Source organism: Gymnoscopelus braueri, assembly GCF_963280865.1.
Source record: "Gymnoscopelus braueri genome assembly, chromosome: 7".
Lineage (NCBI taxonomy): Eukaryota > Metazoa > Chordata > Actinopteri > Myctophiformes > Myctophidae > Gymnoscopelus > Gymnoscopelus braueri.
In genome coordinates this window covers 39733595-39750420 of record NC_137608.1, presented here as the reverse complement: position 1 = coordinate 39750420, position 16826 = coordinate 39733595, and the positions used below count along the sequence as shown (strand labels likewise).

General features: G+C 42.8%; 1 protein-coding gene across 1 annotated transcript in view; it reads left to right on the top strand.

The window, feature by feature from the left end:
- The window catches only part of hmcn2 (hemicentin 2), a gene marked incomplete at its 5' end in the record, with an annotated part of 103223 nt that overhangs the window by 70600 nt on the left and 15797 nt on the right, over positions 1–16826 (top strand). The window contains 20 exons of the mRNA XM_080433596.1: positions 16–160; positions 436–563; positions 960–1116; positions 1228–1349; positions 1835–1999; positions 2530–2637; positions 3270–3404; positions 3846–3980; positions 4766–5035; positions 5739–5929; positions 6379–6592; positions 6916–7050; positions 8168–8358; positions 11609–11690; positions 12136–12306; positions 12668–12820; positions 14454–14591; positions 14850–14971; positions 15565–15808; positions 16193–16252. Of these exons, the coding sequence (XP_080289722.1) occupies positions 16–160; positions 436–563; positions 960–1116; positions 1228–1349; positions 1835–1999; positions 2530–2637; positions 3270–3404; positions 3846–3980; positions 4766–5035; positions 5739–5929; positions 6379–6592; positions 6916–7050; positions 8168–8358; positions 11609–11690; positions 12136–12306; positions 12668–12820; positions 14454–14591; positions 14850–14971; positions 15565–15808; positions 16193–16252 (3066 nt within the window). The remainder of the gene's footprint in view (positions 1–15; positions 161–435; positions 564–959; positions 1117–1227; positions 1350–1834; positions 2000–2529; positions 2638–3269; positions 3405–3845; positions 3981–4765; positions 5036–5738; positions 5930–6378; positions 6593–6915; positions 7051–8167; positions 8359–11608; positions 11691–12135; positions 12307–12667; positions 12821–14453; positions 14592–14849; positions 14972–15564; positions 15809–16192; positions 16253–16826) is intronic.

The window sequence follows — 16826 nt, the reverse complement described above, 5'->3', positions numbered from 1 at the left end:
TTTCTACTCCTGCAGTGCCTCCAGTCATAAAGGAAAGCAGCTCCGTGGTGACGGTGCACCTCGGTCAGGATGCAGTGTTACCGTGTGAAGTTGAAGATCAATCTTCTCCAGCAGTCATGTGGAGAAAAGATGGCTTCCCTGTAGTTCATGATAACAACAAGTAAGTTCAAGCACCCCTGCTGTTTGATCCGGCTGCATCTGGCTCAAGGGCACTTTGTCTTTTTGGCATATGGCAGTGGCTAGTAGCCAGCATGCAGTACAGTGAGTAGACAAAATATCTGAAAACCTCTTTGTAATATTGAGCTGAACAAGTTGAACAATCTGTCTCAAGGGTTAAAAGTCCTTCTATTGGTTGTAGATTTGACTTATATTCATTTGATCTGTCATTTCTATTATTTTGCATTATATCTATTATTATGTATGTGTGTATTCCAGGTACAGCATGCTGTCAGAGGGTTCCCTGCGTGTTCACGGGGTGCAGCTGAGTGATGCTGGCCGTTACTACTGCACCGTCTCTAACCAGGCCGGTTCCGATCACCGGGGAATGGACCTGCGGGTGTTTGGTAAATAACAGTACTCAGAAATACACTTCAGAATCAGAATCAGGTTTATTGTCACATCACAGGTTTACAAGGTAAAAAACATCGTTCCCACATCGTTCCCAATTCAACAATTGCTTTTCCTCTGAGTGTATTTGTGATGCTTTGGGGTCAGTTCAGGTTTGGTTCAACAGCGTTCTTTATTTTCATGGCACTTATGATTCTAGCGAAATTCAGTGCTAAAGTAATTTTATTTTTTGCTAGAACATCAAAGGAAATTTGACAACATAATTGTGTTAATTTGATTTCTCTGGCAGCAGAGAAACAAAAACCCCCTCAGTGGAATACAGGGCAGACATTTCACTGATCCAATATAATCCTTTGACTGTCCTGTTGAATCTGTGTTGTCTCTGTGTTTAGTGGGCCCTTCCATCAGCCCCGGCCCATTCAATGTGACAGTGACCACGGGGGTTAGAGCCGTGCTGAGCTGCGAGGCCGCCGGTATACCGCCGCCCGAAGTGTCCTGGAAAAGAAACGGCACACCATTAGACATGAACCAGCAGCCCGGGGCATACAGGTATGACGATGGAGAAATTCATGTGTAGTGTACACATCACATATCAGACATATATAAGTCATAAAGACGTTGGAAATTGAGTTATTTTGTCCCCGTTCTCTTCCTGTCCAGGCTGCTTGCCTCTGGGTCTCTGGTCCTCTCCGCCCCGTCCAATGAAGACGAGGGTTATTTTGAGTGCACAGCTGTCAACGAAGTCGGAGAGGAGCGCCGAGTCATCGAGGTCATACTCCAAGGTGAGGCTTTATTTTTGTTCGGCTAAGTTTGGTACTGTAAGGTGATTGTGGAAAACGCTTAAAGGGATAGTTCACCCCCAAAATGACTTCTTTTCTATCGATTAGTCACCCCATGGAGACTTCAATTCATGGATATTTTTTAGTTTTTGTCGCATTCCTAAGCCAATAATTTGATGACCGGCAGCGGTTCTGGCGCTGCCTACCGGTCCGCTGGTCATCAAATTATTGGCTTAGAAATGCGACAAAAACAAAAAAATGAATTCAAGTCTCCATGGGGTGACTAATCGTTTTATTTTTTTTGGTGAACTATCCCTTTAAGCAAACAAAATAAAATGAATGAACCTCAAAATAGCCAATCTACAAGCTCACAGCGCATTGTGAGCTTGTAGATCTGCTATTCTTGAAGAAATGTGCCCACAATAGCTGGAAAATCTGTTATAAAAAAAATATTCAGAGGAACGTTTGTGCTCTTTTTCCCCCTGTAGTGCCTCCATCCATTGAAGATGATGTCACGACAGTCACGGCTGTGAAGATGTCTCCCGTGGTGCTGCCATGCCACGTCCAGGGCCGTCCTCAGCCCACTGTCACCTGGGCCAAGGGCGGAGCCAAGCTGGGTGCCAGGGGAGGGACTTACCGAGTCCTGCCAACCGGTAAGACCGTCGTTATGTTTTATGTTTTTGACTGGCCTGCTGATTCAGCAGAATGCATTCCTCTGTAGCATTGAGACGTGAGTTGCATTTGCATATTCTATATAAAGATATAATTGGAGATTGTCCAATTGGCATCTCTTCATAGTTTGGAACGGCCCTGGAGTACACGGTCAAATAATTGGCTCACACTTAACCCTTTAAGACCTGAGGCGATTCGGAAAAAAAATAAAAAAAATGTTTTTCACGATTTTTCAAAAATAGCAGATCTACAAGTTCATAGCGCGGCACTCGGTGCCGCGCTATGAGCTTGTATATCTGCTATTTTTGAATAGCCAAAGGCATCTAAAGTGACACAGATGCGTTCCAGGTATTAATGGGTTAAAGGGCCTAGAGTTTGTAATGAACTTGGTAGATCTGCTTTTGACTTCTGTTTATAAAAATGGTGATAATCAAGCCACAGTCCAGAACATAGCTGTAGAAAATGTAATATAACTTAGTAATTGGATTACATTCTTATTTTATATATCCAGGAGTGCTGGAAATAACCGCTGCGGTTCCAAGTCATGCTGGCAGGTACACATGCTCTGCCCGCAACCCAGCTGGGGTGGCACACAAACACATCTCTCTGACTGTGCAAGGTGAGTTCTGGAACGGCCATACAGCAGGTCTCTACAGATTGTAGTAGTGTAAAGGAAACTGTATGGGGTGCAATGGTGGAAGATGTATTGAGATTTTTTTACTTACGTAAAAGTAGCAATACCACAATGTAGAAATGCTCGGTTACAAGTAAAAGTCCTGTATTCATAATGTTATTTGAGAAATGTACAAAAGTGTTATCAAATATATAGAGAAATTTGTCAATTTCTTTCAAAAATAGCAAATATATGAGCTCAGTGAGCTTGTAGATCTGCTATTTTCAAATAGCCTAAGTATATAATATGGATTAATTGGTTAATGTATGTTTTGTAATATTAATCTATATCTGCAAAGTAACTAGTAACTAAAGCTGTCAAATAATTGTAGTGGAGTAAAAAGCACAATATTTGACCCTGGCATTGTCGAATAGAAGTATAAAGTATTGGTAAACGGAAATAATCAGGTATAGCAAAAGCAATTCAAAATTGTACTTAAGTACAGTACTTGAGTAAATGTACTACTTCCCACCACTGATGGGGTGTGTGGTCTGTGGTCTGTGTCCACGGGCTGCCCCATGACAGGGTGTTTATGTTAAAGCGATCTAAACATTGCATTTATCCCTACTTGCGGTTAGAGCCCCCAGAGATTAAGCCAATGACAGAGGAAGTACAAGTGGTGTTGCATCATGGGACCGTTCTCCGCTGTGAGGCCCATGGTTTCCCCAGACCTTCCATCACATGGCAGAGAGAGGGTGTTCCCATAGCAGCAGGTGAGAGAAGTTTTATCATGTTGAACACCATACACAGCTAAATCCTCAATGTTAACCATTTGAAACCTACATGTAGCAAACCCTATTCTGGGGGGGAACATTTGCAGAAAATAGCAGATCTACAAGCTCACAGTGCGCCGCAACGCGACCCGTTGTGAGCTTGTAGATCGGCTATATTCAGCAAAGAGATTCGGTGTAGAGGGGAAAAAAGAGCGCACCAAATACAGGCCTAACTCAGGTCTGTTTTACTAAGTGTAGAGGGTTTAAGTGGTTTTGTCTGAGAGTGCAAAAATGTACCCTTAAAGGTCCATATTGGGTATATATACATACATATATTGTGTATGTGTGTACGGCATAGGACAGATCGATACAAACACATTTGCACTAGATGGTATAGATGCTTCTGATGAAGAAAATGCAATCACTGCTTCTCTGTCACAGGACATAGGCTGGCTGTGCTTTCCAATGGAGCCCTGAAATTCTCCCGGGTCACTTTGGGTGACGCGGGCACCTACCAGTGCCTGGCACAGAATGAAGCAGGAACAGCCGTGGGCAGGACGAAACTAGTCCTCCAAGGTAATGTGGAGTTTTACTTGAGTGTGTAGATTTGAAGAAAAGAATGGATGCTGAATTAATGTTGTCAGGGTTTAAGGGGTCAATAGGTCAATCCTATAATGTGTATGTTGGTTCTGTGCTGCAGCTGCTATTTCCACTCCTGTTAAACTGTCCTAGAATGTCACTGAACTACACTAATGTGCATGTGTCTCAAAGGGACATCTGAAGAAACACATTCCTGTTAAGCGCAATTACTGTGTAATATGATTAACCCGTTCAATCCGGGAACACATCATTTCGATTTCTTTGGCTATTCAAAAATAGCAGATATACAAACTTATAGCGCAGCATCGAGTGCCGCGCTATGAGCTTGTAGATCTGCTATTTTTGAAAAATCGTGAAAATGTGTGCAAATCTTTTAATATATATATATGTTTTAAAGCGAACATTTTTAACTCCGATCTGTGCTTCTGGGGGTCCCTGGAACAACATATTTTGAGATGGGGGTCCGCGGCCAAATACATATCATTTTGGGGGTCCTTGATGTGGAAAAGTCGAGCACCACTGATATAGCAACATAAGTTTTTCAAAAAACTGTTTGTAGAACATATGTCCAAAATCTGCAAAAAAAATAAAGATTTTTCAAAAATAGCAGATCTACAAGCTTGTATATCTGCTATTTTTTTAATAGCCAAAGAAATCTAAAATGACAGACATGCGTTCCCAGGGATTCAATTTCATTTTCGGTTTCCTGAACATTTTGTCCATGAGATTTGTAATGTGGTTTTACTCTGTGCTTCTTCCAGTACCGCCTGTGCTGAGCGTGCCTCGTATAGAGTACACAGCCGTGCTGGGCCAGCCGGTCAGCCTGGAGTGTGCGGCCGATGGTCAGCCCCAGCCTGAGGTCACTTGGCACAAGGATCGGAGGCCTGTGATTGAGGGGGCGTCCGTACGCATCTTTGCCAACGGAACCCTGACGATCACCGCTACCCAGCGCAGTGATGCAGGCATCTACACCTGCACTGCCAAAAACCTAGCCGGTAGAGCCAGCCAGGATATGAGGCTGATTATTCAAGGTTGGTTCACTGTTGTTACAGAGCTACATACATTCATTTTATTGCATAGAAGGGTTAAAGGGATAGTTCACCCCAAAAAAAAGAAAAAAGTTTTTCTATCGATTACTCACCCCATGGAGACTTGAATTCATGGATATGTATTTGTTTTTGTCACATTCCTAAGCCAATAATTTAATGACCAGCGGACCGGTAGGCAGCGGTTCCGGTAGGAGACACAAAGGATACTCTTTGTGTCTCCTACCGGAACCGCTGCCGGTGATCAAACGATTGGCTTAGGAATGCGACAAAAACTAAAAAGTATCCATGAATTCAAGTCTCCAATAGAAAATTCAAGACTAATCTATAGAAAAAAAGTTATTTTGGGGTTGAACTATCCCTCTAAGAATACATTGAATAGATTGATGCATTGATTGATTAATTGGTTTAACTGATCACCTAATTTTCTCTGCCACAGGTGTTCTGCTATGTAATCATATATAAGGCGCTAAAGCATAATCTTTGTTAACGCTTTGTTTAATTTCACTGAGATAGTCCACTCTGTAATGATACCGTTTTCCACAGAGTTATAGAAAACCAGGGACCTAAGTCCTGGCATAAGCCTTAGTTGCTGACCTTATGCGACAGTTAGGAGTAGGTGTGGGGCCCACCCTGACGAGTTCTGTTCAGTAATTACAATTTGTAATAATAACCTTTTGTCTTTCAGTCCCACCTATGATTCCTGCTGGGCAGACAGAGCTGTCAGTCATCCAGGGATTCCAGGCCCTGCTTCCGTGTGCCGCTCAGGGTTCCCCAGATCCCCGGGTCTCATGGGAGAAAGACGGCGCCGTTGTGCCCAACTTTCCAGGCAAATTCACTGTACTGCGATCAGGAGAGCTGATCATTGAACGAGCAGAGGTTAGAGATACTGTACTAATAATACATATTTCAACGTGCAGTATGGAACAATGGATGGATGGATGGATGTGAAACGTGTTGTGGTTTTACTGAAAGAAAACCACATAGAAAATAAACACCCCCCATGTGTTTTCCATTATGTTCTTGGGATCTTTCAAATCTATGTGAAGTGGTTAAAGGAGTAGTTCACCCAAAAAATGACTTATTTCCTATCAATTACACACCCCACGAAGCATTGAATTAATGACTTATGTCTCCGGTAGGAGACTCAAAGTTGACACTTTGAGTTTCCTACCGGAGACGCTGACGGTCATCAAATTATTGGCTTAGGAATGCGACAAAAACCAAAAGATCTCCATGAATTCAAGTCTCCATGGGGTGAGTAATCAATAGAAAAAAAGTCATTTTGGGGGTGAACTATCCCTTTAATTTGAATGTCCCTTGTACAGCCAGGTGATAGTGGCGTGTTCACGTGTGTGGCCACCAACGCCGCGGGCTCCGCGAGACAGGACATCCGCCTGTCCGTCAACATGAGGCCCGCCTTCAAGGAGCTGCCGGGCGACGTGACCCTGAACAAGGGTCAGAGTCTGGCCTTGTCCTGCCATGCTCAGGGCACACCCACCCCCGTCATCTCCTGGTCTGCAAATAACAGCCCCTACCCAGGTACTGTACATGATCTGTTATGATAACTTCAGGGGTTGCTTAATTACTCCCATGTTTTATTATTACCAAACCTTTAACTGTTATACCAAAGAATAGTGCATTAATAAATACATACAAATAAAATAATGCACTCAGTTTTATTGAATACAAGGCTGCTGGTTTGTCTTTAGCCTGCATAGTAATGCTCAAATCTATTAATGCTGAAAGAGGTTTGTCATGTTGGTATGTTATCACAAGGTAAAATCATGTTGTTGCGACTCAACATGAACGTTGCCATGTAATAATGATTATAAATTCACATCATTATTCATTGTCTTCGTCAGGTGCCACCGTAGACGAGGCTGGCAGGAGCTCTCTGATCATTGACAATGTCACAATGAGCGACGCTGGGACCTATATGTGCATAGCAGAGAACAGTGTGGGCTCCATACGGGCACTTTCATTCGTCCGCATCCGAGGTGAGCTGATCAAACATTGTCAGGCATCGGTTAAATCCAGGGTTCCATTCGCTGGGGAGCGATGGGGGAAAATTCATGCCTCTGCTTTTGATATACCTCGTCTAGTCGTTAACTTGTATCAGATTTTTTTTATCCCTGCTTCTGGTCAGTTAAATACATGAATTTCCTTTTGGGAAATGTAGACGGTCTGATATGTTTGATATTTATCTTTGATAATATCACTATTTGAGACTCTATTAAATAATGTATGTTCATCACCAAACCCTGGCAGAATTTGTCAACATTTTTCAATTGAAACATTTTTATTCTACAATAGCGATCTACAAGCAGATCTAAAAGCATCGGCTATTGTCACTATTTGTTGAACAAAGAAGTACTGTAGAACTTAAAGGGTTAGTTCAGATTTTTTGAGTATTTTCTGTAGGAAATACTTACCATTAATGTAGTGGTTGCAAAGGTATTAATTGATTGCCCGAGTCCCGTGGTCAGAGTTATGGTCCGTTTCTGATAAATATGAAGTAGTTCCGGTAGATTAGTAGATTTGGTCATTTGTATTGTTGACCTATTTCTACCATATAGAGCAGGTTTCGTTCAACTTCGACCCCTCTGTCACATGGTACTAATGTTTGTGTCCAGAATCACTGCGCCGCGGCAGCCTACTCACGCACAAAATATATGACACAAAAAATAGTACCATGTGACAGAGGGGTCGAAATTGAACGAAACCTGCTCTATATGGTAGAAATAGGTCAACAATACAAATGACGCTAGTTTTTTTAATTTATTTTTAATGAGCGGCCCCCACCAAATCTACCGGAACTACTTCATATTAAAAAAATCTGAACTAACCCTTTAAGTGACTGAGAAACTGTACTCACTCTGTTCTTTATTTATTTTTTTACTTTTTTTTACAAATCTGGTCTTTCTTTTCTAATCTTTTAAAGCTGGTTGTGTTATTTTCTCCTAATCTGTTGTTTAGCCTACAGTACAAGATTATACCAAATATCAAATAGTATTATATTGTTATTAGTGGGAGGTTGTGCCCTTTGAGCATGATTAGTATGATGATGATTGATAGTTTAGACTTAATGAACGTGTGTATGTGTGTGTTTTCCAGAGCCTCCAGTGTTGAAGGGCGAGGCCCACACGACTCACACGGTCCTCCAAGGTTCCTCCGCCATGCTGGACTGTCCCGTCCACGGAGACCCCAGCCCCGTCCTCCGCTGGCTCAGAGACGCCACGCCCCTCCTCCGCTCCGTCCGCCTGCAGATGCTGCACAACGGCTCCCTGGTTATCTACGGCATCACGGTATAAACATGAAGTTCTGCTCCTATAGCTTCTTTTTTATGTTCTTATCTGCGTACACAGCAGTCACCCTCAGCCTTCTTTTGTCTCACAATAAGTCCAATACAATTCTGAAGGTTAATAAGCTTCATAAGAAAAAGATATTTGAATGAAATAGATAAATGTGCCGCTTTTTTGTTTTGTTTGTTATTGCCAGACCCAAGGGGTCGGCCTACATGAGGCTTTGTACCTGTTTTCTCCATACATGGGCATGCCCCCTTTTCCCTTTACTCTCAGCCATAAAAGTCTGTCCCCCTTTCGTCCATACATGGGCATAGACACAGGCTGACATGTCATGTGAAGTCCGGCTTAGCCGTGACGTAGTGCTCTGATCTTATAAAGTACTTATTCTGGGTCTGGCAGAACCAGGTCCCCTGGTCTTATTATAAAATGACATATAGTACCTCTACCAAGGCCAACCTGTTCAACCTGTTGGCTCACCTGGAATTCCATATTTGGGCATGGGTGACTCATTGTGACCTCATCGTGATGAGGCTCGCGTCATCACGCCGGACAGCTTATAACTGTCCACAGTTTCAGGAACTGATAAGATTCACCTGTATACACGATGTACAGGTTATACACAAAACTCCAACTCTGATGTGCAAGACTCCTTCATCCACAGCACTGAAAGGGGAACCTCTCGACCACGATACCGAAGTCAGACCCGTTGATCCGGTGTGTAAAATGTTCCGTTGGACGTTGCATCTGAAGGGAGCACGAGGATACAATAGATACCAGACCGCTGTGACAGTGGGACTCAGGGTGTTCAATTTTAGAAGTTACGATGATCATCCTATTCAGGTTTGCATCTTCAACACAGTGTCTTTACGTTGGAGGGAATTGCCACCAGCGACAGCTGAAGGAGGAGAATATCCCCTTGATGTTCCCTCATTGTACGATGGCCACACAACTGTGCTGATAGAGGATATGATTTACATGTGGGGTGGTTATAATTGGGTCTTAGAGGATTACTGCAATTCGGTTTATGCATTTGATGTTGATATCCTCAGATGGTTCAAACACAAGGTTTCTGGGACTGTTCCAGAGGGGAGGGGGTACCACTCAGCCTGTGTCATGGGGAAGGTCATGTATGTCTATGGAGGATATAGATATTACAACACCCCAACCTGGTTCAATGACATCCACAAGTTGGACACCACCACAATGGTGTGGTCTTTAATTAACACCAGAGGAACTCTGGCACCTTTTCTACACTCTCCTTCCGCCACCATTATTGGGACAAAGATGTTTGTATTTGGGGATGAGAATCAGAACGGGGACGAGGATCTGATCGGGGAAAACAACAACATCCGAGTGTTTGACACAGATACCAACTGCTGGCTGAGCACACCTTCTGCACCGCTTCTTCCAGGAGAACCCTGTTATTATCCCTATTATTTATTTGCCTACAATGGAGAGCTGTACATAATTCGTTGTGAAAGTGATGATTATACTGACTTTGTAGATGTTTGGATATTCAACCCAGAGACCTTTTCCTGGAGGGTCAACACACATAAAATAGATTTTGGGTTTAGTATGTGCTGTTGCTTGGTGGAAGATCGCATCATCCTCTTCAATACAGACCTGTATGTCTTAGACTTAAGTCCTAGTCTGAAGATGTTATGCAAGCTGGCAGTTATTCAGTACAATATGGAGCAGTCAGAACTCCCACACGACATCAGGTGGGAACTGGCAGCCATGAATGTTTCAGAAGAAGAAGACGACGACGAAGATGAATCTGAAGATGAAGAAGACAGAGAAGAACTGGCAGCCATGACTCTTTCAGAAACAAGGGAACCAGGAGACCTGGTACTGCCAGACCCCTGCACACACGCCATGTGAAGTCCGGCCATTCAGATCTCAACCACTAGGGGTCGCTCCGAGGAGCACTTATTCTAGTTTTTTTTACTTGGGGAAAATAACCGAACAGTTGGGGATGAAAAATGAATGCCTATAGCAGAGATTAATTTGCAGTCCCCTTGGGTGGCAGGACAGTGTGTGACTGTCCCCTACGGCGTCCTCACTGTGCCTCCAGCCTAAAGGACAGTGTGTGACCGTCCCCTACGCTACGGCGTCCTCACTGTGCCTCCAGCCTAAATCAGATTGGAGGCCGTTCAGTCAGAGAGCCTACTAACAGCATTAGCAAGCAGAGGATAGAAAGGGAAAAGAGAAGCTGGATGTCCCCCCCCGAATCGGATGCTGTTGTGGCTGCCTGTAACCTTGTTAAGTCTCTAACTGGTGCTCTAATTGCACTCCCTGCAGCCCAGGCTCTTTGACAGATGGATGTCGGTGGCTCTCTCTCTCAGACAGTGTGACATTTTCCCACATACACTGTATAATCACTGTTATCGCAAACAATCTTAACCCATTAAAACCGGGAACGCATCTGTGTAACCACTTTAAATAGCAGATATACAAGCTCATAGTGTGGTACAGAGTGCCGTGCTATGAGCCGTGCTATGAGCTTGTAGATCAACATTTTTTGTAGATCAACATTTTTTTTTCAAATCTTTGAATATATATATTTTTTAATATTTATTAAATCTTTGCTTCTGGGGGTCCCTGGAACAAAATTAATTGAGATGGGGGTCCGCAGCCAAATACATAATATCATCTTAGAACCCTTGACATGAAAAAAGTTTGAGAGCCACTGATTATAGCGACATACGTTTTGAATGGGTTAATGGAATGAAACCTCAATTGCCGGATGGAAAATGCCAAAGTTTTGTGTGTGTGTGAGTGTGTGTGTGTGTGTGTGTGTGTGTGTGTGTGTGTGAGTGCATGCATTAAGCAATCGGTGGGTGCACAAGCCTGTTGTCGCTGTCGGTCGGAAACCTTGTACGTCCAAAACCTTGCGTTCCAATAAATCCAATGTAGTTATCATTTAGTCACAAGTTCTCGTTAATACTTTTCACCTTTTATATTTAAAGTTGGCTTGTGGGTGAGTGGTGGGACATCACAAACGTAATGTTAACGAGTGCAAAAAATGTCACAAACGTCAGACATTTCTTCCCTCCAACGGCAGGTTTCTGTTACGTGACATTAACGCATCGTGATGCTTCTGCATAACACAGTTATACAAAAAAGTATAAAATAGGCCATTCATTTATGCGGGGGGGGGGGGGGGGGCATAATATGGAGATACAAGGTTTCTGTCCGACACCAATGAGTGCTTTTCACTAATTCAGCAGTGTCATTCCTCTGTCCCCAGGCTGGAGATGCAGGGGAGTACCAATGTGTGGCTGAGAGTGAGGCGGGGGTCGCTGAGAGGACCATCACCCTCAAAGTCCAGAGTGAGTGAGAGATGAATGCATGAACGTTCAATGAAACATGTTCAATGATAAAAGATGTTTCGTAAATGATTCAAGGATTTCATGGCACAAACATATATGTTTTTGAAAAATAAATACATATAAGAGCTAATGCTCATTGTTCAGTCGCTAACATTTTTGAATTTTGTAATCAAACCTCTAACCCACAGATGTTCTTTTGCAAACGGTTAAGTATTCAATCAATCAATCAATCAATCAATCAATCAATCAATCAATCAATCAATCCCATAGCTTCATTTGGTTGGCACAGCAGCAGATTTGAACTGGAAACACACAACACCTTCATAATGTGTATGCGGTTGATGTGTAATTTGCAATGCTATTTTAAAATAGCAGGCCTACAAACTCGCAACACGTCAACGCTTAAGTGGTTAATCAATCTCTCTCTCTCTCTCTTATGACACAGTCAATGGAGGTTACTCTAACTGGGAGGAGTGGGGTCCGTGCAGCGGTACCTGCGGTCGAGGTTTCCAGGAGCGAATCAGATTATGCAACAACCCGGAGCCAGCCAATGGGGGAAGGTCTTGTGATGGCCCTAGTATTGACTCTAGGTCATGTCAGGCTGGTCTCTGCCCAGGTAGGAAGAAGTCTATGCGCTTCCTCTGTCACATAGACCACTTCTCTGTCGGCTAGACCACACTGATGCATCGCATCGCACATGCACATAGTATTACTGCTACTAACTCATGTTCCAGTGTTGAGATCAAAGTCAAGATAAGGTATTTCTGAGAATAATCCCCGTATTACCATGGAAACTGAATTTACACAGAGAAAAAAATACGTCTTGGCTAACAATGTCACCTACAGTATCACAATTGAGATTCTCATCACCAGGATATGAGGTTTTACACATAGTTGCAGACAACATGTTTTCTTTTCATGCACCAGTTCAAAGAGTAATAGATATACTGAACAGTGTTTTTGCTGTGTGGTCTAAGGTGAGGCTCCGCGTAGGGCCAGAGGCAGTCTGATAGGCAAGGTGAACGACAGGGAGTTTGGCGTGTCCTTCCTGGAGGCCAACATTACCAACGATGTGGAAGAAGGTACCAGTAGTATGACGGCTCACCTGGACAACATCCCTCCTGCTGTTGGTGAGTAAAGCCATATAGAGGTTTTATGCTGGGTTTACATTCATACAACAAGGGAACCAGGGGACCTGGTACTGCCAGACCCCTAGTGGTTGAAATCTGAATGGCCGGAAATCTGAATGGTTTCTAAACTACGTCACGCTAAGCTTGACCAATCAAAAAGAGGGACATGTAAGAAAACGTTTTCGTCCATATATGGACGAAAACGATAGCAAAAGGGGACCGACAAAGCCTCATGTAGGCCCGACCCCCTGGGTCTGGCAAAAACTAGAAAAAGTGCTCCTCGGAGCACAGGTCTCCGCCAGGTCAGGAAGGTTATTGTGGGCCAGCAATGTTTGGAATTGGCCAATCAGGATGGGATATAAAAAAGCGGACGGAACCATCTTGCTCACTTGACTCTAGATATAATGTGTACCGATTTTTGGACAACATTTGTAGGAGTAATATAAAAAAGAAAAGTGTTGCAAAAATTGGCCTCCTGGTGGCGCTATAATAGAGCAATGTTAGAAGGGTGGCATTAGTTTTTCAACCAGACACTGCGTTCATGATTTGCGCCATTTTGTTGAAAACGGGCCACTCCTGCAAACTTTAGATGTCAGTGTTAGCCAATGAGGATGGAATATAAAAAATCTAACAGATCCATCTTGATCACATGACTATAGAGATCATGTATAACGATTTGCATGACGTTGCATGACGGATAAAATCTGTAGGCGTAATGTCAAAAAATAAGTTTTGCACAAATCGGCCTCCTGGTGGCGCTATAACAGGCCCATGGGAAAAAGTTGGGGCAGAGGTTCTGAATTGGCATCAAGGGAGTGTGTTTGCATAGTTTCGCAGCGACCGGGCTAACGGTACCGGAGATTAGCTGCTAACGGAAGGACAGGACACACACACACACACACACACACGGACGGACGGACGGACGGACGGACGGACGGACGGACGGACGGACGGACGGACGGACGGATTTCAAAAAATATCCCAAAATAGCTGATCTACAAGCTCACACCTTGTGAGCACTTAAGCCCTATTCATACATTTTGTAAAATAGCTGATCCACAGTGTCTTTGAGTACCTAGAAAAGCCCTATATAAATCTGATATATTATTGCAATCTATTGTAGATTTATTGCAGATCAGCTATTTTCCCTATTTTCAAAATGGGGCTTAGCATCTTAAACAAACACTATTCAAAATGTTCAAAAATAGCTGATCTATATTTCGATGCATTGTGAGCTTGTTTTTTTTTTTTAATTCTGAAAATTGTCACCCATAATGATATGCCCGAAATAGAGATGCCAGGGTGATACAATGTAATTTTGTCCAATCTGTATGGTTGAGTTTGTTAATTCTAGAGTAATGTCTCACCTGGACACAGGATCTGACACACATTTTTACCTAATGGTCAAGATTCAATTTATCCCCTGAACAAGCAGGCCGGCTCTATTAGCTAAAGAATGTCAGCACTTGCACAGGAAACCTGGGTCAAATCCAAGGTAGAAGAGGAAAGTTACGTAGTGCAGCTTTAAGTGATTAAATATTGAATCAAGACATTTATAACAATGCAACTCTACAGGTATATTTCAATGGTGTTTACAAGAGGCATGCATCTCTGATGCTGTTGTGTGTTCCAGGTCCCTTGATGCGGTGTTTGGTGTCAGTGTTTGCTCCCATCTACTGGACCACCGCGCTGCAGAATGAAGCCACCAGGAATGGTTATTCTGTCACCCAGGGCCTCTTCAGACAGGAGTCTCAGCTGGAATTTGAGACTGGTGAGCACAGCACTACAGACCTACATAAGTTATTCTACTCACTGTCCTGGTTAACAGGAATAAAATCAGGACAAATACAGGTTGGATACCATTATGCATGTTTGAACCCATCCAGATGACCCACTTCTGTAGTTCACAGAATAACCAGGAGGTGGCACTGTTCACCGTCACTTCTATGTGTATGTTCATGCAAAGTTTTATTGTCCACTTGTAAAGTACTGATGACTTATCAGATCAAATTCTTTCATGTTCAACCAGGGGAGGTCCTTCGTCTGACCCATGTGGCCAGAGGGGTGGATCCTGAGGGAGTTTTGCTCATCGACATCGTAATCAATGGATTTGTCCCACCGTCGTTAACCAACTCTCATCTGAGTCTCCAAGTAAGTTCACCAAATTTTGTTCATTACCTGTGCTCTGTTCACAACGCATTGTGAGCTTGTAGATCTGCTATTTTCAAAAGATTTGTATACATTTGAAAACTTGTGAAATGGGACATTCTGCACAATGAGTGCTTTTACTTTTGTACTTTAAGTATATTTCAATACCAATACTTCAGTACTTTTAATCAAGTACATTTTGAATTCCGGACTTTTTTACTTTTTCAGGTATTTCTACATTACAGTATTCATGCTTTTACTTAACCCATTAATACCTGGAACGCATCTGTGTCACTTTAGATTTCTTTGGCTATTCAAAAATAGCAGATCTACAAGCTCGTAGCGCGGCACCGAGTGCCGCGCTACGAGCTTGTAGATCTGCTATTTTTGAAAAATCGTGAACAAATATTTTTTATATCTTTTTCAAAAATCTGTTAGGATTTAGAAAACTTTTTAAGAATCGGACTCAGGCCTTTAAAAAAATGTAAATACTTTTTCCACCGCTGCCTTCTGATGAATGTCTTCATCAGATACCTGTAATTTGCTCAGGTTTCTGTAATAACATGTTGGGACCACTCTCTCCTCTCCTGTATAAGGAGTACGATGAGTCGTACGTGCAGACGGGTCCGGGCCAGCTGTACTCCTGGTCCTCTCAGACCCACCAGAGAGAGAGAGGGGCCCCCATGGTGCTGCGCTGTAACCACACCATCATCTACGAGGGCCAGGAGGAACGCCAGGGGCCCCTCCTGCAGCTGCTCAGAGTCTCTGGGCTCAACAGCGTCTACAGCATGTTCACGCTCACTCTGGACTTCCAGATCACTGCCAACTTGCTCATACCAGGTTTGTGGGCCCAAATGATCTAATTTGTACGTTTAGCTAGTAATACAAAGTAACTAGGTACATTTACTCAAGTTCTGAGGTATTGTTTACTTTAATTGAGTATGTCCAATTTTCTGTACTTTTACCAATATTATACTTTTACTCCACTACAATTATTTGACAACTTTCTTGTTATTTTGTAGATTTTGATTATTATTACAAAACATTTTGATACCAATGCTTTTGCACTTAGCACAAGTAAATGTAGCTTTTAACTACTATTATTATTATATTATATTACTACTAACTTATTTCTACATTGCAGAATTGATACTTTTACTTAAGTAAAACATTTTAGTTCCACCACTGATAACTGTTCACGCTAATGGCGTTCTTTTCCTCCAGAGGGCGATGGAGAGACATGTCCTCAAGGCTTCTTCCTGGACACTGCCTCCTACTGTGCTGGTATGTTTATTTTCCACCTCCTGTTTCTTATAGATAATAGGCGACAGCTTTAACATGTAAAAACATGAATCTATGAGATGGTTTTAGAATCGAGGCTTCATGGCCACAGTGGGACTTTGGTTTCAGGAAGTGGGACTAGGCCTGTCACGATTAGCATAATTGTCTGATCGCAAATTTAGATGATCACAATTATATTGCATAATCGTTAGCGGAAATAGCAGATCTACAAGCTCACAACGTGTCGCATCGCAATGCTTATTACCCCTTTTTCTCCCCAATTTAGTCGTTCTAGCAATTGATTCCTCCCCACACACATTTCTGTGTTGTTACCGCTGTTGTATCTACTACTGCTGCAGTGGTTCTCAAACTTTTTCACGTCAAGGACCCCAAAATTGATCAACATTTGGCCTCGGACCCCCATCTGAAAATATGTTGTGCCAGGGACCCCCAGAAGCAAAGATTTGTGTTAAAAATGTTCACTAATGTTCAAGATCTTTGAAAAATAGCAGATCTACAAGCTCATAGGTGCCGCGCTATGAGCTTGTATATCTGGTATTTTTTGAGAACCAATGTA